The following is a 21,213-nucleotide window of genomic DNA, read 5'->3' on the forward strand; positions in this document are numbered from 1 at the left end:
CCTTTTTTTTTTCCTAAGGACCTTCTATAAAAGCTGACTGACATACACATCTGAGCACTTACATTTTATTACATACATGCTTTAAAACACACTGCTCAGATAAGAGCAAAAACATCCTAGAAAGTGTTGGAAAGACAAAGCAAAACTGATCTAGTTTTTAATAGAGTCTTCTAAAGTTAACCACATAGTAAACAACACACTTTTAAGTCCCCTGTTAAAACACAACCTTAAAGACTGGTGCCAGTGTATCTACCCTCTCTACTATTTAAATTCAGACACTAAAATAATGCCCCCTTTTTTATGAATATTTAGTTCTCATTGAAAAACACAGTAAATTCCCTCTACCTAAATAAGTGCAGTAATAGCAGAATTTACTACTGCAATCAATGCATTCAGAAATATATTTAAAATATATTTACCTCACTGCTTATCAAAAACAGTAAGATAAATTGCTATTTGATTAGACAACCAATTAACTTGATCTCCCTTATTTTTAAAAGAACAGCTTTTAAGAAAGAGGAACACTAAAGATTAACAAATATGTACTCCCAAATTTTTGGCTCCACTTTTAAGGCAAATTTTATTGTATCCATCTTTACACCATTGACAAGACTGCAATATATCTGAAAATGCTAATAAATGATAAAGAGCTATAAATACTTGCGTAGTTACCTATGCTTATTATATTGCTTTATAAAGAAAATTTAAACAAAAGAACATAGAATGGTAGAAATATAATCTATATTTACTCTATGTTCAAAAAAATCCTTTAATTATAAAAAAACTAAAAATTTATTTTAAACATTTTTTAAAATTTAGAATGTGCATTTTTCAAAAGGCTTGGCTTTGCTCCAAACTATATATATACATGGTTAAAAGTTGCAAATAAAGTATTAACATCTTTAACATACATTTGGGAATTATATAAACTTAAACTCATAAAATAATTTTGTTAACATTCAATTAGAAACCTTTGTACTATGAAAATCTTATCTTCTAAGTTGTTATATTCTAAAGTTGTCTAAATTAATCTCTTTATAATTATGCTATATAGAGTAAAATCTTTCTTTTTTAAAAAATTTAAATTCCACTAAACAACTTTAACCACTTTACTATCAGGTATTATAAACGATATGTATTGAGACAAAATAATGTCATCTTTATTTTCAACTTGGGAAGCAGCTAATAAGACCTCTGCTATTACTAAATTAAGTTAATTAAGAGAAAGTGTCTAGGGCAGCTGGTTGAAACAAATCTATTATTCTTCACCAAGATAATAATTTTAGTTTATATTTAACATATAAGGGCTCAAATGTGAACTATATTCTCAACAAATTTGAAAAGCAATCACTATTTAACACTAAACATATCCCTGGTCAACAGAGCAAGGCACTTTCTTTCATAGTTCAACATGATACAGAAGGAGGGGGAAAAAAAACTTGTTTTAGGGAACCACAATTATTAACAATTACATTCTAAAATGTTTACAGATTCCTTTCAAATTTAGTGAATTGTATTAGATCTTCAGAAAGATACCAAAATTTTAAGTCCAAGCCTTTTCTGTCCACAAAGGCCACTTTGGAACACACTGTCTCCAAGGATTTCCAGAACTTTTTGAAATATTTTGAGCACTTAGCATACCTCATAATTGGTACCATCATACTCTCTATGAATTTTTATTTCTTATATGCATATACTAAATGATTATGCCAAAAGCCTGACATTATTTGCTCCAGTATCAGGACAAATTAATAAACCTCTCTTTTTAAAAGTGGGTCACAGAACTGTTAAGTTTTCTTTTGCCTCAATAAAGTATATTTTCAAGTCCCAAAAAGGGGAGATAAGGCAGAATCCATCACCAAATTTTTTAACTTACAACATTGAAAGGATGAATGCATCTCAAGTGAGATGATTAATATGAAAAACTGAGACAAACCATCCTGAGTATTTACCATGAAGAAATAGAAATAGCAAATAAGTAAAAGAAAAAACTATGATTTTATAAAACATATGTGTTTAACTCTTTAAAGGGAAATGAACATTTTTAGAGGTAACTATTTTGAAATACATACAAAACAGACTCTTATAACAAGGGGGTGGTAGCTTATCACTAAGGTTTGCCAAGGTTTTATATCATTTAAGGCAAGTTAATATAATTATATTAAATGGGCTATTGTTGAAATTAGAGAAAAAACTAATTTGTTAGAAGCAAAAAAAAAAAAAAAATTAAACTAGTTATTTATCCCAAACACACAGAAAACCTGCATGCCATGTAGAATTGTGGATTTTACATGTAAAAGACAACTAAGCAAATGGCATACAAACTCCAAAATATTTCAATGTTTAAATTTCTCCCATATCTTTATTTTGTATGATTGCTTTTCCTGACCACTTTAAAAGAAAGTAGTTGCTTAAGTAGTAAAAACTACAAAAGATTTTCTTTAAATAAAATTATTAATAAATTCTTGGGAGGGGAAACTGCATGTAGTTGATAAGGCTACTTTCCTATTTGTATCTGTTGTCCTATAACAAAGTTACAAATGCATATGACTAAACTATAGACAACTGCAGCATTTAAGCTTCTAAGGGCCTGATGGATTCATGGTGATTCTTTATTTCCCACATTTCACGTGGCAGGAAATATTCCCAGTTGTTACTCATCTGTCTTGAAGCACTGTCCTCACTACAAAGTAACATCAACTCTCCTTGTCCCTGTACTCGCCTGAGCATTAACAACTATTTTATTCCCTAAAAGCGAACGCACGTGAACTTCATCCCTACAACAGACACTCTGAGGCAAGGCAAAAAGAGTTAAATCACTAAAAAGCTCTCTAGGAAAATCTAGAAACAGTTAGCTGGCTGTGACATAAACCTGCCAACACCTCAGCACACAGTGGCAAAATGCCCAAAAAATGCCACCCTCTGGGTAAAAACCACTTTCTTGTTTTAACTCGAGATGAAGCTACCAGTTGCAGATGAGAGGCGACGGGGGCATTATTTGGCAACCTGGAATTCACTTCCTGTAATCCTACACCGCGACAGCGCCTAATCAACCTGAACCCTGACACCCAGGCCATTATCACTGGGCCGCGGGCTGCGCGCCTCCCTGCTTCGGGCTGTTACCTCCCACGGCCTTGGCCACGGCGCCGTTGGGCCTCCCGCGGGCTCCCATGGGGCTGCCGTTCTGCTCCAGCCGGGCCACCTTCACCGGGGGAGGCCCCTTGACGTCCGGGCTGCCGCTCCGCCGGTCGGGGCTGTCCCGCAGACACGGGCTCTCGCTCCGCCGCTCCATGCTGCTCCGACTCGGAGACAAAGTTCCCACCGGCAGGTCGCAATAAAACGCACAGGGACCTAGGGAGGGGGTGGGGGGAGGAAAGGGGGAGGGAGAAAAAAGAGGGAAAACCGCTCACACACGTGATAGACGTTCAGGCCAGTGGCAGAGCGCTGCACCACAGCCACACAAACTTCCTCCCACGCTGCCCCAGGGGCCCGAGCCGGGAAGCCGGTCCCAACCTTACACTGGGAGGCCCCCGGGAAGCCCAGCGCCTCGGTTCGGCGCCTCTGCCCAGTCGCAGCTCCCCAGAAGTCAGCCCTCCGGGTTGCGGCCGGGGTTGGCACCCAGGGGAGCCTAGAAGTGGTCCATTCATTGGGACGGGGTTGGCATAAACCATTCCTGGGTGCGACAGCCTAGCCCGTCCCGGGGTCAGGATTGTGGAATAAGTGAACTTCATAAAAAAGACGTTCCACCCACATGGGAAGGGAGTGGGGGCTGTGCGCAAGTCCATAACCGAATTAACCACCCGGTAAATGCGCTGTGAATAGCCAGGCAGGAGCCAAAGGCCGGGCGAAAGAACCCCTTGAATACCCGCTTTTTACCTATACAGAGCAAGTCCTGAGGTAAGCACACACCTGCATAAAATCAACCCTAATTCCACATTAATAAGCATCCGAAAACACTTGGAGGTATTTATCAGAATAACCTCCATCACAAAGGCGGGCGCTACAATCGTTACTATTTTGGAGCGTTCTTATCTTCATCTGATCCCGAGTGCTTTTTTAAAGCTCTTCAGTATAAAACACAAAAGCAAAAAGCATTTGAATTCTTAGTGCAAGAGCAGCCTTCATCCGCCCCAATTTTAACATCGCTCCAGAAAGTTTTCCTCTGGGTCACTAGGTTGGCAGTGCGCTCCCCACGGAAGCCGCAGGTCTCGACACCCCTGGATTGGGGGTGGGGGGGCAGGGAAGGAGGGGAAACACCTGATGAAACGACGCTCGCGTTGTCACTGACACCCGCAAGAAGCAGGACCCCGGCACCGTACTGCGTGCGCGCTGGGAATCCTGGTGGGCGCTCTCGCTGCGCGAGCAGCGTCGGCGCCACGGGTCAAGGAGACAAGGTGGAGGTGGCAGGGGGAGGTGAAAGGAAGGATGCGAGATGAAGACACAGAGCAGGAGGGCTGCGGACGAGGGTTCCGCCTGCATTCCCCGACTTCGCGGTCCGAGAGGCCGAGAGCGGCGGGGAGGGAACTTCGTTGGCCCTGGGCTTCCCCGAACTCCCGAGCGCAGCGCGGGAGCCCTCGCCCTGCGTACTTACTGCTCACGGTCTGTCTGAAACTTGGCTGGCTGGGGCTCTGTCCATGGAGCAAAAGTAGAGAATCCAGGGTGGAAAGTTTCTGGTGCTTGGCTTTGCGGTGTTCTCCTAGTCTTCTTCCTCTTTACTCCTTTCCCTTCCCTCTTCCCCAGGTCCTAACGTTTAAGGTCCTGGGTCAGGGTGTCTTCTTCTGGTGCGGAGATGGTTGTTATGATGATGATGGGGGGAGGGAGGAGGGGGAGGAGGAGGAGAGGGAAAGGACTCCTCCAAAGGGACACCCGAGCGAGCGGGGGAGGGGACGGCGGAGGAGGGGGGAAGAGAAGGAGGCTGAAAGAGCCTTTTCACACCTTCGGGAAGGAGACCGGTTCTGGAGAGAAAGGGCTGAGAACCCGGAGGCGCCGGGCCGCGGCTGCCCGTTCGCAGGGCAGCTAGCTCGCGAGGAGGCGCGGCCAGAGCGGTGGGACCGGTGACACCAAGAGCCGAGAAGACGCAGGGACCCGGGACCGCGCGCGGGAGGAAACGCGGCGGCCGCCCAAGCTGTCACCTCCAGCCTCTCCCCTCTCGGCCGCTTCTGCCAGCAGCCAGAGCCGGACTCACTGACAAGCCGCAGAGAGAGACACACTGAGAGGGAGATGATTATTAGTTGCGTTGAGTCATCAGGCAAAGTGAGTCCTTTTGGGTTGTCCTCGGTTTCCGATTTCTCCCCCTCCCCCTTTCGGTCCCCAGATCTAGCGCCTTCAAAATAATAATTTGGGGTGGGGGTAGGGGAAGTCTCTGGATTATTTCGGGATGGGGGTGGGGGGGATGGATCTAAACCCAAGCCAGACTGGTCCACCGCAAGAAAAGAGGGGAGTGGGGGGCGGGGAGGAGGGCTGGGGAGGTTGCGGGGGGAGGGGGGCCCCGCCTGGCAGGAAATTAAACATCAATCAATCAATCGCTGTGAGCACGGCGACCCAACGGCGGCGGGGCTGCGGAGGAGGCAGAGGGACAGGCGAGGGGCGGGTGGGAGGCAGGGAGGAGGGAGGAGGAGGAAGGGGAGAGTCGGCGGTCGGAGCGGGGTGACGAGGACCTCGTGCACGAGGCGGCGAAGGACCGATGGCAGAGGACCGAGTGCGGCGCGAGGTGGTGGCCGCGGCCAGCGGGTGGGTGCGTCTGGGCGCAGGCGGGCACCGGGGCCCAGGGTCTGGTCCTCCTCCTTGTGGCGGGTCCAGGGCGCGGTCGCCTCGCCCAGCCCCTAGGCGCACTCGTCCCGGCGCGGAGGCGGCGGCGACAAGGCAGTCGCTTGGTGCCGCGTCTGCCGGCGGAGACGCAGACCGACGCGCAAGAGGCGACCGCGGCTGCCTCGGCTCCCAGCTCTGTTAACTGCGCGGAGTACTTTCGACTTTGGAGATAGGAGGGCGATCGCCTCCCCCACCCACCGCCTCCGCCCACCACCCACCGCCTCCGCCCCTCCGAGCAACTTTTCCCGGTGCCTGCGAGCTCCCCCTCCGCGCCGAGCCGAACGTCCCGGCCCGCCGCGCTTCGTGCCGCCGCGCGCGCAGGGAAGGCCGCTTCTCCTTCAAAGCTGGCACGGCCGCGAGTCCGGAACAATAGCCCGGGTGTCCCGAATGGCAGGAGCACGGCCACTGCCCGCCGGGCTGTGGGTGGCACAGGAATGGGGGTTGCGTGGTGGGTGCAGAGCGGGGTGCATCCCTGGATGGCATCCCTGGAGCGCTCGCCGCTCCGGAGACATCGCGAGCGGCGCAAAGCGGGCCGCCTGGAGCCCGTGACGCGGTGGCGGCGAGGGCGGTGGGGCTGCCTGTCCTCGGGCTACAGGACTGGGGCTCCTGGGGACCCCAAGCTGCTCGAGCCCAGGGCTGCTGGCGCCTGCAGAGCTGTGCCGTGAGGACCCGGCCTCCCCGCCCTGGGGGAGGCCGCACAGGAGCGTCCCCAGCAGGTCCCGCGAAGGCGTAACAGAGCCACAAACTTTTGCCGACTCCCGCGGCCGCGGCCGCGGCAGCCCGACTCCGGCCGCGGTGCTCATTTAAGGTGGCGCGGGCACTAGCCGAGCAGGCTGGCCTCTGGCCGCGCTTTTGTCCCTGCGATTCTGCTTAGGCGCAGTGCCTCCTTAAGGAAAAGCACGTGGGCAAGGGCCGCTGCCCCCGCGAGATGCCAGGGGCGTCGGCGGACATTAGCCGCTAGGACCTTAGGCGAGAAAATGTGGACGCATCCCCGCCGGCCCTGAGGCCAGAGAATCCCCCTCAACTGGTTGCGCCTCCTGTCCCTCCCGCACATGTTGACTCTCCCTCTTAATCCCCAAGACCCCGAGGGCTCTCCCACAGCTCCCGCAGCAAGAGCCACCGATCCCCCTTAAGAAGCGTTGACTGTACGGCGGCGCCAGAGGGCCAAACTAAGTTCGGTTTCGGGAAACGCTCTCGGGAGCAGTTCTGTAAATCCCGGCTGGGTGCATAGACTGCGGAAAGCTGAGTCCGCGGATTGTGCCCGGGACGAGACCGCCTTCCACTAGCCGCATCTCCCTGGTAGGCGGCATGCGCACGGGCTTAGAGGCTTGAGAGCCTCTGGAAGAGAAAGGGTCCCAGGAAGGAAACCTGCCCCCGGCCTAAGTGTTGGCGCCCAGATCACCACGAACCCGGCACCCAGACGCCGCCCACCAAGTTCCAAAGAAGTCCGAGGCGACCCGGGAGTCGGTCGGATCCCGGCCGAGAAAAGAAACAAGCAGGATAGCAAATCTTAGGGGAGCCACCCTGGGAGTTTTAGGCAGCGTTTGCCTTTCCCTGGTTTTCTTCACCAAGTCCCATCCTCCCCCTGCATCCCACCCCCAGTCAAACGGGTGGGAGAAAATGCACAGTTCGAAGTCGGTGAGAGCAAAGTGGGTCTAGTAAATCAACCCGTGGTGGTAGCTAAAAGGTTTGGGGCTGCAAAGAAACAAACTGTAAGTTTGAGCAACAAACTTTTTCTTCAATCTCTAATATGTCGAAATGGGAAGGGGGTGTCGCAAAAGCCAACTACCACTGTCAAACTTAGCCCGTTTACAACATGGGGAAAGGCGTATTTCTTATTAATATCTCAACAACGGTAACAATGCTGTATCATTCCTTACCTTGATGTTGAACTGCGAATCCTCCTCCGGATCAATGTCCAGGAACTTAGAAGAATTGGTGATATTAGGAGTTCAGTACTTCTGGAAAAAAATGCAAATGGTTTAGCCAGGATCTTTCCTGTCTGATTCGTCACTATTATTATATCTGATGATGCGAATGGTTGGAGCGATTCAATCCTAAGTCATTAATGAGCTATTTTATAAACACCACTGTCTGAAGATCTTCATTTACATTTTGCTAAGGATCACTTCGCTAACCTCACAGGCTTGTGTCAACAACATGATTTGCAGGACTTCAGTTACACTCTTATAAACAACACGGCTGTATTGTTAATCGGTTAATATTTTATAAAGTGTAAATATTTTATTATGTTTTGAAGGGAACTATTGATTCTAAATTATTAAACCCCTGAGAAGGACTATTTAAATGAAATATACATTTAAGTACAATTAAATGTACATTGTGGCTAGTTTGTTTTCAGATTCTGCACCCTTTTAAATTCATTGCTTTTCTCTTTATTGGAGTTTCCTGTTGTCCATTTCTGATACTGAAAAAAATCTATCATGTTAGGAAAAAACCTAAATTATTTAAAGTTGCATTAAACTTAGAGGAAAATGTCAAATACGATTAATTATGACCAGAAATGTATTTTGAATGTTTGTAGAGTTGTATTTCATATCACATTTTACAAATTTCTTTCGATTTAAAGGAGAGTTCTAGGAAGTTTTGTGATGTATGTCCGGTGTGGGTTTTTTTCCTCTCGAGTTTTGTCTCTAATAAAGGCCTTTTCTGTTTCAAATTACATTCGCTTTTTACTGCACAATTTTTGTGTTGACTTTATTTCAACTGAAGCGATTATTTCCAGCAGATTTAATTTCGACAATAAGATATATTTTAAATAATATTTTTACCTTCGCTAGAATTTTCTACTGTTTAAAACAGTAAATAAATAAATTTGATGATGATTCAAGAATATTTGTTTGGTTTCGTTTTGTATCCCTCAAAAGATTTATTTCCAAACATTTTTAAAACAAAATAACAAGAAAAGAGTTGTTTTATTTACGTTTGATTTTTTAAAATACTTTTATCTAAAACCGATTTTGTGCATTAGGAGATAGTTTGCTTCCGTGCTCAAAACATGGAGTTCACATCTGGGGGACATTTTTATCCCTCAGTTTCCTTCTAACTGACTTTTTTGTGGGGAATCTGCTCATACTTTTCCCCTTTTCTTCACCCCCCCCCCAAGTTTTTCTTGTGTCATTTAGTAAAAGGCCGCCTGTCTTTCACAAACACGGATTTGTTATTTAAAAAATCAATAGATCTTTATATGCTGGTGTTAAAGGTGTATGGTTTTTCTTATTTCCAACTTCTCTCCTTTTCTCTCTGTCAGGCCTTCTTTTATGGCCTGCAGTCTAATGACGTTTCTTGATTTCTCTTTGTCGACACCAAGTTTTTGTTGTGCGTGCTTTCCACCCTGGTCAACCTTTCCTTCTAGAGGCCCGCTCCGGACAGCGTAGGCCTGGTCGCCGGGGCGGAGGGTGCAGGGTGCCAGGCGCGGGACTTCGGCTCTCGCCTGGGCCATCGCGAGCCCTGAGGGCCCGGCATCCATCCCCAAGCTCCAAGGCTTTCAAGTTCGGTCACCCAAGCAGAGAGATCCTGCCTCTTAAAGAGCCCTGGAAAGTTGTGCCGCGTTTTCCCTCAACCCTGGAACACGCAGGGAAAACTATAGGAATCGCCCGCGTCAAAAGCTTTCGACGGCTTCTAGGAACCCAAGCGGGCCTGCCTCTTCCTCCGGAGCTTGCCCTGCTGAGGGCGGGAGGAGGGCGGGAGGGAATCATTTCTTTCAAATGAAGCCCACGCCAGCTTTGAAGCCAATTTCCGCCGCGGACTGTCCGTGGGGAGTTGGCGACCAACACTTTCTCGGACGGCATAACCGCGAGGGGCTTAGATTGGAAATCGGATGAGCCAAGAAGACAAGAGCCAGGGGCCAGAATACCCCAGTAGGGGATGCGCCTTTGGAGGACGGTTCGCCCAGGGTGGGCTTGAGCCCTTTCCCAGAGTGCTCCGGGTGTCTGGGGACTGACCCGAGCGCAGGGCGGGGGACACTTACTTCGTTATCCGCACGCCTTCCTCGCTGGCATCAGAGCCGGACAAATCCCAACCCGCGCCAGGCAAAGATAGATGACTCCTGGCTCCCCCGGCGGCTCAGGGGGCCTGGGCGGGGGAGGGGAGGGGAGGAAGCCGTCGACCGCCGGAGGTAGAGACGGTGGAGGTCCTCCTCCCGGCCCCAAACGAACGAGCCCCTGCGGCCCGAGCAGGGAGATACGCCTCACCGGGACGACTGATGGGGAAGGATGATGGGCAACAAGTCCGCGCTGGGCGGTGAGCCTAGCACCCCAGAGGCCCGAGGGTCTGGGGCTAGTGGGGCCGACCGTGCAGGGGCTGGGTGGGCGGGAAGGGAGGTGCCAAGGTCGGCCCAGGAGCTGCCTCGGGCGAGGACGGGGAGCTTTCTGCACTGGGCTCCCCGGGGTAGGAGATGGGCCTCGGGTGTGGGCGCTGCCTGCCCTGGGGGAAGAAAGCGAGGAGATAGGTTTCAGAGCTGGGGGAGTCGTTGGTGGGAGATCTGGTATCCCTTAGGCGGCCGCGGGCCGGAGGACCGGGGAGGACGGAGGGTCCTGCGGCCTGGAGCACCAACATAGCCACACCGGGCAACGCCCCCCCGGGCGCCCTTCATTGTTTTGCAGAGCCCGGAGTGTAATAGGTGGGTCCCCTTCTGCAACCGCGCTGCGAGCGAATGACTGCCCTGCTAATCTAGTTTACTTGTAGAAATCGACTGTAAAGCGGGGCAACAAGGCAAGGGTGGGGGAAGAAAAGGAAGCGCCCAAGGAGCCGCTGCTGCGTCCCGCCCCCACCTCGGCGCTGTTGGGGTTGGGGCCCGGGGTGGCGCTCCCGACCCGCTGCGTTTTCCTTAGGGAAACACCGAGTGAGGCAGAGGATCTCAGGCCCAAGGTGGCTGCTAAGAGCCCCGATGCCTCGGCTTCGCGTCAAGGTCCCGCCACCCTCGAGCCCGGGTCACTGCCGGGGTCCCGGCCTCGAGCCCTGGCGTCCTCTCCCGACAGCGCCACCGCGTGGGCTGAGGCCGAAACCTTCGGCGCCGGCTCTGCCGGTCGCGTCCCGGAGCCAACCCTTCCGCGTTGCCTACAGTCCGCGGGTTAAGGATGTGGCGGGGGATTGGCAGGTCCCTGGCCCAGGGTACCATCCGGCCACTCAACACAAAAACGCCCTGGCGCGTGCAAAATACGAACAGTTTGCCCCAACCCCTTGAAATGAAAAGCACACCTGGAAAGCCCAAGCCATAGCACCCTATCTGCACCCCAAATTTCAGGCAGGCCGGCCAGCGTCCAGAAATCAGCTCCCACCCCTCGTAGGGGCGGGCAAGCTCAGGTAGCTGGGTGCAAGGGGGCCCAAACCGCAGGTGCTTCCCAAACGCTTTGCGGCTATGGGCCCACGCGGGTCTTGAACCAAGCGGAGAGGGCGAAAGAGCCCGCTGCCAGACCCAAGGTCCCAGAAACCTACGAGGGACCGGGGGGGGGGGGGGGGGGGGGGGCGGCGTATCCGCCAGCCCAAACTCGTACGGAGTGGGGGCCAACTTAGAGGGCTTCTCGAGCTGGCGCTTCGCCTGTTTTCTCGGTATCACGAATCCCCTCGGACACCCTTTCAGTCAGTCAAGACCTTGGCCTCCGGGAAAGGCCCAGGTGGCTGTGACGGCGGCGACTCGAGCTCAGTGCTCCCCCACCCCGTGGTGCCTTCCCTCCCGCCCTACAGCCAAGCCCAGAAGAACAAGGCATCACCTCGCGCAGTCCCGGCGCCACATCTGGACTTGGGAACCCCGAGTCGGGCTTAGAGGACTTCAGTGAGCAGGTTGGGGTTTATTTTCAATAAATTCAGCCGTTCATACACACCCCCACCACCAATCGCACGCGCGCGCGCACACACACACACACACACGCCACACACACACACACACACAGAGGGACTTGTCAACTATTGAGACAGCTATCCAGAAAGGTGTAAATTCACCTGGTGCCCACCCAATTGCAAAGCTCCCAGATCCACACAAAACACTAGCGAACCCTGGAGGTCTGAGCTGCCCCGCGCCCGACTCACGGCGCGAACACCAGCGCTCCGGCAGGGTCGCAGGGGCCGGTGCCCAGCGGGCCGGGGTCTGGGGAGCCACGCAGCGGGCCGGCTGAGCTCCGGCGCCCCGCGGCCGCGTGGTCTACTCGCCTACTCCCTTATTATTGGCTGGGACCTGTTTCTTTCCAAAGTCTGGTGCCCAGTGTCCTACCCTAGGCCACGCGGAGCTCTCTCCCGGCGTGCCGGGCCCTGCGCCCCTGCCCAGTGGCTCACCTCGGCTCGCTGCGCCCGCCTTCGCCCCAGGTGCCCAGGACCGAGCGAGGGGCTGTGGGTCGGCGTGGGGACGCTGGCTGCTCACCTCCAGGAGCAGACAGAAGGTGCCTGCGGCGTCGCGCGTCCAGCCCTGGGGCTGATTTAAATAACTAATAAGCTCAGAGAAATTTTACGAGGGGAACTTTTCCTTTTAGTATCAATAAAGCCTAGTAATTTGGTTTGTTGGTTACCTATGCCCGAGTTCGACTTTCTCAGTCTCTCTCTCTCTTTCTCTCTCTCTCTCTCTCTCTCTCTTTCTCTTTTTCTCTCTCTCTCTCTTTTAGAGGCAACGTTTTCAAAAACCGGCAATTGCGTGTGCGCTTGGGATGTGCAAGTGTGAGTGTGGATGTGTGAAAGTTATTTGTTTCAGAAGTCCTTCCTCTCGAGAGCAATCATCATTGTAGCTTTGAGTGAAGAGTTTTCAAAGGTGAACTGTTGTTATTTCTGTCAACAGAAAACTGTTGACAACCATTCAAGTCTCACAATACAAGTATAATATAAGGGAGGGTGGAGTTTCTAAAGATTGTCCCGTTGGATATGACAGAAAGACATCTGCAGTGTTTCCCTAATAGTTTGCATTTTAATTAACTTTCATTACATTCTGACTTCAACTCAATATCCGTTGTTTTCAGTAAAGACTTCTATATAATAAAACATTGAAATTTTTGTTTTGGTTTTCCAATCTTTTTGAAAAACAGTTCTTAATTGTAAGGAATTTTTCCACCTGGGAACCATGCTGTAATTGAAAAAAAAAAAAGACCTTTCATGAACAATAACTGCAAATAACCCATTTGTTAGTGTCTGCGGAGTGCTGGCACCTATACAACATCTCTGAAATATAAGACAATCTAAGAATGTTCCTCTCCAACCATAGTGATATATACTTTTTTCGTTTTTGTTGTGTGGAAGTTAAAAACACGTTTAAAGGTACTTTTTAGAAAAGTGTAGTGCTAAAATTTACCTGAACTTAAATTCCTTATCAATGTTAGCCTAACGAAATGAAGAGTATTTCTGAATCAGATTATTGTTAGAGTCACACGCTAAATAGTAAAGGAAAATACATGGGAATTAAAGTTTGCAAACTAAGACCAGGGAAAAGCCGGCTCCAGAAGTTACCAGGAACCCACCCAAACCTGTGCACTCTTATCTCCTGTATTTACATATTATAGACAACTTTTCTTTTCCACTTTTAGCTAGAAAATTAATGAGCTTCCCTTAGTTCACTTGGTTTTATGCTGTAAGACCCAAAGTCCGCTGAGGGTTGCCCCTGCCAGGTAACTTCCGGAAACCCAGTGTTACTTGGAGACGGACCCGGCCCTTTGCACATTCCAAGTGAAGGACATCTCGCCCATTCTTCCCAGAGCCACGACCCATCTAACCTCTTCTGGACACCCAAGAGCTGGGGCACTGGAGCACCTGACCCTTCTCAAGATCATCCCCCAGCTCTTTTCCGCACTTGGCTGCAGCAGGATCTGAGCTGTGGGTATACACACTCCCCATTTTCTGCTTTCCCAGAGGATCACAGACAACTTTTCTTCCCATCTGCTCCCTGCTGGACTCCTATGATCACCCGTCATCCCAGTTGTTGCCATCTCTGAACTCTTGGTGACCAGCCCTTGTCCCCCAAGCTGGCCAAGTTGAGAGAGGACTTGTCCTCCCAGCGCTGTCTCTCAGTACCAGGAAGTTGAGATCAGTGGCAGGGAAAGATGGAAGGATTGGCAAGGAAAGTGCAGGGCCAAGTAGAGTAGCTCAGAGCCTCAGCAATGGGCACCTGACCTCCCCTAAACAACCTGTGGTCTCTCCGACTCCCTGATTTTCCACTATTGGTCCCATCCCGGGCTACCAGCCTCCACTGAGCTGCTCTGGGAACTTAGGGTGTCTCCCATTACCTCCCTGCTATGGCGTATTTTGGTTTCAGTTGAGCTATTTTCTGAAGATGTGGAAACTCCACTTTTATTCTTTTTCTGTGTCTCAGTACTCTTTTCCTTTTTTAAGAATGTCTCCCAAGTTTTGCCAGACCCTGTGCCGTCTCCCCAAGCTCTATTTACAAGAACAAAAAGTGATTTGTCTGTTTATAACAGGTTTAATTAAGACAGTTATGCGCCGTGAACTCTTTGGGCCTCAATCAATGCACTTTGATTTGGAAAGTCAGATAGAATCACATCTTACACGTGCCGCCCCGGCTGGCCGCCCAGGCTGAGGACAGAGCTGTTGTTTTCTACATCAGCCTCACTGAACCTGGGCAAGTCCCCTGCAGAACTGGCGTCCCTGCTCCTCCCAAGAGACCTCAAGTCAGGTCTCCCGGCCAGACTCAGGCCTTCCTGATTCGGGCGTGAAGGGCGGGACGCCCAGAGCGCTCCTGTTGGCTGGGTGACTAAGGAGCCAGGTGTATAGCTTCTGAGGATTCGCTTTCAGGCTGCTGGAGCTCTCCCCAGCCCGAGGCCTTAGCTCGGCGCTCTTCCTTGTCCAGACAGTCCAGTTTCCGCGTGGCGAAAAAGGGGGAGGCAAGTCTCTCTTTTCCAAGGAGCTTTTATCCAACAGCCTCCCCTCCCCCCAACTCTCAGCCTTAGGTGCCGGGCTTCAGCCGAAGCGTTTTTCAAGTTTGTCATCATTGGAAACCTCAGACAAGTGGAGTGTAAAATTTTAAGGGTTTCTAGGTAGGCTCTGACTTCAAGCATTCAATGAAAGGGGAAGGGGGCTGAGGGCGGGGGAGAGAGACGCGCACAGAGGGCTCCCTGTAGTCTGCTGGACTTCCCTCCCTCTGCAGCCCAGTTGCACCCACTAGCACTCACTAGTCTTCCCTTCCTCCGGCTTCGGAAGAATTCCCACCACATTCTTTAGCTCTCAGAAAGGAGAGGGCAGTCAGGTCAAGGTCTTTCAGCATCCCTACCCCAGTATAACCTTACCAGCCCCCTCACCACCACCACATTGGCCTAGGACACAGGACCCCGGGGCCAGGGCCTCAGTGACTGCGGCTTATGCCACCTAATACAGAATGGAGTGTCCCCACCTCCCACTGCTCCTCTGGGTCTCAGCATCCAGGTCCTGAAACCCCTGTGATTCTGGCCTGGGAAGCCAGACTTGCCACCAACATCATGATATCACTTATAATTGATCCATTCAGTTTTCAATAGATGTGGAATCCAACAAGAGTAACACCACCCTCCACACCCCACCCTCTCTTCTTTCTCTCTCTCTCTCTCTTTCTTTCTTTCTTTCTTTCTTTCTTTCTTTCTTTCTTTCCTTCTTTCTTTCTTTTCTCTCTCTCTCTTTTTTAAGAATCCAAGGCATTTAAAACATTCTGAGTGTGCCTGCAGTAGGGTCTCCGAGGAGTTGCTGAAAGCTGTTGAGAGCAGCCACCTTTGCTGTCACTGAGACCTTGGCAGGGTCAGCTCTGGTGGGCTGTGTGCACCCAGGCTCTGGTGGCACCAGGATGGCTTCCTGCAACCCGGTAGGAGGACTGGGGTGGGTGGGTCCAGTATTTCGTTTCTTCCTCTTCCTTTTTTTTTTTTTTAATGTCCCTGTTTATTTCTGTTGAAGACTATCCTCAGTATATGAGGGGTGCAGTTGTTTGTCCTAAAGTGGCCTGTAAGTCGCTCCTACTCTGCCACAGGACACTAACTCCGGGAGCGCCTCCTGGCAGGGCCTTCGCTTTGGGCCTAGGCTTCCAATTGAGGCCCAGTAATCCCACCTGTGGGGCATCTTGCAGTGAGGTATTTGTGCATCTGGGGCGGGAGTGAGGGGGAGAGACCTAGGCTGGTGCAGTATCCACTCTCGCACCTCCTCCCTGAGTGGAGCTCCAGACTAAGTGAGTGAATCCATGAATCAGCTCCACAGCGGAGGGGTAGAAGAAGCAGCCGTCTTCATTAAATGGGCTGTTGGCAGTTGCGGCTGACTGCCCTACCCCCTCGCAGGCCCGCCTCTGGGCAGGCCTGAGGTGGCCCTGGAGCCCCGCCAGCAGCCCCCGCCCCTCAGGCCGAGCTCTGGCCCTGGCAATCTCTGCACTTTGTCATCACGCCCGAGTATTTGACATTCGCAATTATCTGCAAATACCCTGATCGGTTTGTATATGAAACACTTTTTTTCCTGCCTTAAGGTTGGAATCTGGTAAGTTTCAGACAAGTGGTTGCTGGGGGAGACGACCCAGGGGACCGTGCGGAACCGGGCCAGTGAACCCGATTCCGCGAGGCGGGCGTCGCGAAGGGACTGGTCTGCGTGCCTCACCGGGTTCCCCAGCCCGGCTCGGAGGAAAGGCCGCGCGGAGGCGAGAAAGGGCCCACATCTCGAGTCTCCAGTCTCTCCTTGAAAAGAGCACCCCCTAATCCCGGAGGAAGGGTGGGTGAAGGAGGAGGGGAGATCCCACTACAGGCAAGGCCGGAAGGTTAATCATCTTGATAACCGGAAAGGGTGCTGCCCCGCCTGGCCGTCGTCACCGAGCGTGTCAGTCACCCGCTCTCGATTTCGCCGCAGAATTACCTGCTCAAAGAGCCATCCCAAGAAGCCCTCAGCTCCGAGGTCTTCCCGCCCGTAGTCTGCGGGAAGTAAACGGCATGCTCCCGCCAAAGAAGTGGATGCCCCTTCGACTCTCCTCCGCCCCCCGGCGGTTCCTAAATTTAGGAGAGCCAGCCCTGGCATCACTCACTACTCCTGCACCTCAGCTCTGGGATACCCGCCCAGTACAGACAGACCATCAACCAAAAAAGAAAAGAAGAAAAGAAAAGTGGTGGTGGGGGCGGGGGTGGGGTGGGGGCGGGGGGAGGTTGGGCAGGGAGGGTAAAGTAGCGAGATCGCTTGTTTGACTCTTCTGTTTTCTCAGGAACCTGATCCTGGCCCCCAGCAGAGCCTAAGGGCCCGAGGCCAGGGACCTAGAGGCCGGACCAAGTTCGCGCGAGGTGTTCACAGCCTAGGCGCCCCGGACTTGGCTTCGTACTCGCCAACAAGCCGAGTTCCCTTACCACGAGTACATCAGCAACTTCAGAAATAAACATTAGCGAAACCCCTTCCCACATTACCTTGTTGCAGTGCTGCAGACACTGGGCTTAGTCGATGTTCACACCTATTACACTTTCCCGGAAAGTGGGAGGAGCAGGGGGTAGAGAAAGGTATGTGTATTTGCGGGGAGGGGAGATGTGTACAACACCTTCCACAAAAATGGGGAGGTAGCTTAGAAAGTTTTTCTTTGTAACAGCCCAACTTCTGAGAAGGCGGAGATAAGAAGAAAGCAGGCAGGAAACGAATCCCTTCCTCCTCTCCCCTTTACCCGCTTCCTTCACTCTCTAGACCCGGCTGGTCACCCGGCTAGGAATCAAGAGTGTGTGGCTGGGAAGACACCAGTCTCTGTGATCGGGTTCAGCCCAGTTGGGCAAGAAAGTGTGGGCAGCTGGAGAAGGTCGTCACAGTCTCCCGTGGAATCTTGATGCCTGAGAGCCCCATACTGGAAAGGGCTGAGACGACTCTTCCACACACAGGTCGCAGCCCCTGCCGGAGGATCCCCAGGGAGACGCTGGGGACGCTCTGAGCGTCGGCCTTCCTTTACTTCCGACTCCCTGGAGCTTGGTCTGGGGATGCCAACTTGGGGCACGGAGGTCCCGAGCTGCTCCGAAGCTGGAGGGTTTCTGCTTGGGTCAGAGGGATCACGACCTCAGCAGAGCCAGGAGAGGGTCGGGTGACACCCACTGCGTATGGCACTTGATTCAAAACTGACCTCGGCCTGCGGAACAGGCGAGGGCAAGAAGCCTGGTGGCGGGTCAAACCTTCACCCCATTATTTTCTATCATTTTTTATGCCCATATCTTTGTTAAGTGTATGGCTGCTATACACCAACGGCTTATTCTACAGGAAGTGCCCCCGAGGAGGACTGGGTTAAGCTTTGCAAATTTGGCTTCCCAGGTAACGCGCTCCATTATTCTGCTCCCGACTTACCCACCTCATCAGTGGGTACCCGGACAGCACCCACTTGGCAGAACTGATGACTGTTTGGGCCCAGCGAAGTGCGCATTGCGCTAACACGCGCACGGAATTGCATCCTTGCCGGAGCCTCCGCACAGTGCGCCCTTCAAAGAGCTGGCGACCCCGCTCACGTGTAAGCAAACTTCCACTTTGAAACTAATTCGCACCCGCGTCTTTCACCCCAAAGGACTTTGCTGCGGACGCTGCTCTGACCCAAGACGCGGGAGAGAGGTCCCAAAGGCTAGAGCCAGGGGCTGGGGGAATCCTCTGCTCACCTTAGTCCTTGATTTCGAAGGCCCCAATTAGCTATCTGTTGTGTCAGAATCGGCGAGTGCAAAGTGGCTGCGCCCCGCTGACGCTCTCTCTCCCGGGTCCGGGTATCCCAGGGCATCCGGAGCTGGGGTGGGTTGTGCGAACTACCCAAAGCACGCGCAGATACCGGGCAGGGAAGAAGGGCTCCGTATTCCAAGTATGGTCGTTTACCTCTCCTGAGATCAGCCCTGATCCACTGGTAACCTAAGTGCCTCTGAACTCGGGGAGCTCTTGGTGGGGCGCCTCCCTGCCCCCACCCCTACCCCTGGCTCCTTCCCAGGTCCAGCATCTTTCCAACCATTCTCACCCCTACCACCCCCACGGCCCCGCCCGTTTAGAGGCGTGCGGTGGGCACTCGGTTTACAGAACCGGCGTTTCAGATGTTTATTCGCAACTAACTGCTTGTGCTGGAAAATGCTTGTTACTCGCGCGGAGCGCTTCCGCTCTGCGCGGTCAGGCCAGGCGGGCGGCAGCTTGCTGATCCCTCCCGCAGAGCCTCCGTGGAGCGGGCGGCTGGGAAGCGGTTGTGCCACCCGGGACCAAGCCATCGGCGCTGCTCCGGACTCCCGGTAGGGGGAGCCGCCGCGGGCGCCAGGCCGACTTGTGTTCTGGCCTCGGGTGGGCTCTGCTGCCAGCGGCCGGGACTCCCAGCAGAGCTGGGGAGGACTCCTCACCTGCCTTCCAGATAAGGCGCCATGAGCAGAGAAGGGAACACAAGGCCAAGCTCCCTCCTAATTCCCTGTTGTTGCAGAGCAAAGAAGATGGGGGAGAACTAATTATATTCTCCAGGTCCAAATATTGTTGAAAAATTTGTAGGTGAGATCACCTCCTTTGCCCATATCCATATATAATATATCCATTACATGTGTTTGCCCATATATATGTATATGCCATATATAAATATGTACATGTGTGTATGTATGTGTATAGCAGTGGTTTAGAACTAGTCTCAGTTCCACAAATTTTAAGCCCTTTTAATATTTTAGGTGACATAATCCCTTCTCATTGTATTTTCCAAGTCACTTATTTCCAAGAGTTTTAGGTGATCCCAGCACAAAATAGGAGCTCAGATGACACTTGCCGGTTTTGCTGCAGTAATGTCATCGAAAGAGTCTCTCTTTTTCTGACTCCATAGACTTAAGTAAGGGTTTAAAGGCTTTCATTTTAAGGTATGACTAATGTTTAGAGAACAAGACTAAGCCAAGGTCAAAGGGAAAGCAGTTAGACTGTGAATCTGCAGACCAGTCCGCTGCACCCAGTGTGGCAGTACACCTGTGCTGAACGGCCAGAGACTTCCTGGTCAATACTCCCACAGATAAAAGACTGAAGGCTCTCCTTATACACAAATCCATCTTTTGCTGGGAACCCACAGCTCATAACAACTCTCCTAATGCCAAGTTATCAAGGCCTCTTGAAAGAGAATCATAAAAACAAAGAATTTCAAACTTGGAAGGAAACCTAAAGTTTACTGGTGAGGAGCTTGAACTAAGTAGAGGCAAAGAATCATACTCCAGGTGAGAAAGGCCCCATGCACTGAGCTGAGACTGGAACTCTCCTCTTCTTACTCTCAGTCCAGTAAGTTTGACTACAGAGCACTCATTATCATTGTGATTATGTTCCCACATATTTTGGCGTTCTTAGGCATACTCCTTTAACACTATTGTAATAATAGCAAAATCTGGAAGATCTTTAAAAGAGTGTAACAGTTGCTTCCAAGGGAGGCTGAATCTTAGAAATGACGTTACATATAACATTGACATATCTGGGAGAAAGACTGGAAAAATATAGTTTCATTGCTTTTTTGTGTGTTTTTGTTTTTGTTTGAGACGGAGTGTCACTCTGTCAACCAGGCTGGAGTGCAGTGGTGCTATCTTGGCTCACTGCAACCTCTGCCTCCTGGGTTAAAGCGATTCTCCTGCCTCAGCTTCCCAAGTAGCTGGGACTGCAGATGCCTGCCACCACACCCAGCTACTTTTTGTATTTTTAGCAGAGATGGAGTTTCACCATATTGGCCAGGCTGGTCTCAAACTCCTGACCTCAGGTGATCCACCCATCTCGGCCTCCCAAAGTGCTGGGATTAGAGGCACGAGCCGCCAGACCTGGCCAGTTTTATTGTTTTATCCCTGTTGAATAATGTTGGATATATGAGACTGGGCACAGTGGCTTACGACTATAATCCCTGCACTTTGGGAGGCCAAGGCAGGTGGATCACTTGAGGCCAGGAGTTCAAGACAAGCTGGCCAACATGGTGAAACCCCATCTCTGTCCACCTGCAATCCCAGCTACTCAGGAGGTTGTGGCAGAAGAATCGCTTGAAGAGGGAGGTAGTAATTAGATTGTGCCACTGCACTCCAGTCTAGGGGATAGAGTGAGATCCTGTCTCCAAGCAAAACAAAGAATATTGGCTATATGCAAATATGTGGATAAATGAATGAATATACAAACAAAATAATGAAAAAGGTGGGATTGTTGCTATTATAAAAGCATTCTTCCAAGTTGTGTATTTTTTCTCCAAAAACCAGACCTAACTTAGTCTTTAAGTGTTTGTTTATAGATTTTTAAGTGTTACATTTTGGTGTCATTTTTAAGAACCAACGGGCAGGAATTTCTAAAATAAGATTTGAAAAAAAACCTAATAAAAAATTGATTTGGCAAAAGTAGGGAAATTTTTTTGAATGAAATATTAAAGGATAAGCCCAAAATATACCACCCACTGACTTTATCATACATCCTGGGATATAAATGATATTTTATCCTCCTTTCTATAATTATCCCCTTTTCGTTTTTTGATAGGATCCACACAGAAATTACTAT

General features: G+C 51.0%; 1 protein-coding gene and 1 pseudogene across 5 annotated transcripts in view; one reads left to right on the forward strand and one right to left on the reverse strand.

Moving 5' to 3' along the window:
- SATB2 (SATB homeobox 2) overlaps positions 1-12,372 on the reverse strand; it is a 194,134-nt gene extending 181,762 nt beyond the window's left edge. The window contains exons 1-3 of one of the 4 annotated variants that reach the window (XM_009182702.4): positions 12,100-12,372; positions 7,689-7,769; positions 3,124-3,351 (exon numbers count right to left, since the gene is read on the reverse strand). In XM_009182702.4, coding sequence (XP_009180966.1) covers positions 3,124-3,292 — 169 coding nt within the window. In that variant the 5' untranslated portion in view covers positions 3,293-3,351; positions 7,689-7,769; positions 12,100-12,372. Of the gene's footprint in view, positions 1-3,123; positions 3,352-4,591; positions 5,336-7,688; positions 8,659-12,099 lie in introns of those variants that run through there. The other 3 variants (XM_003907774.4, XM_031651447.1, XM_009182706.4) reach the window with 3 other exon arrangements.
- A 4,812-nt stretch (positions 12,373-17,184) lies between these two features.
- Positions 17,185-20,636, forward strand: LOC101026969 (annotated as a pseudogene). The gene is made up of 3 exons (XR_004176698.1): positions 17,185-17,240; positions 17,607-17,761; positions 17,941-20,636. The product of XR_004176698.1 is annotated as an uncharacterized LOC101026969 (transcript).
- Positions 20,637-21,213: the final 577 nt, after the last annotated feature.

This window comes from Papio anubis, chromosome 10 (assembly GCF_008728515.1).
Source record: "Papio anubis isolate 15944 chromosome 10, Panubis1.0, whole genome shotgun sequence".
NCBI lineage: Eukaryota > Metazoa > Chordata > Mammalia > Primates > Cercopithecidae > Papio > Papio anubis.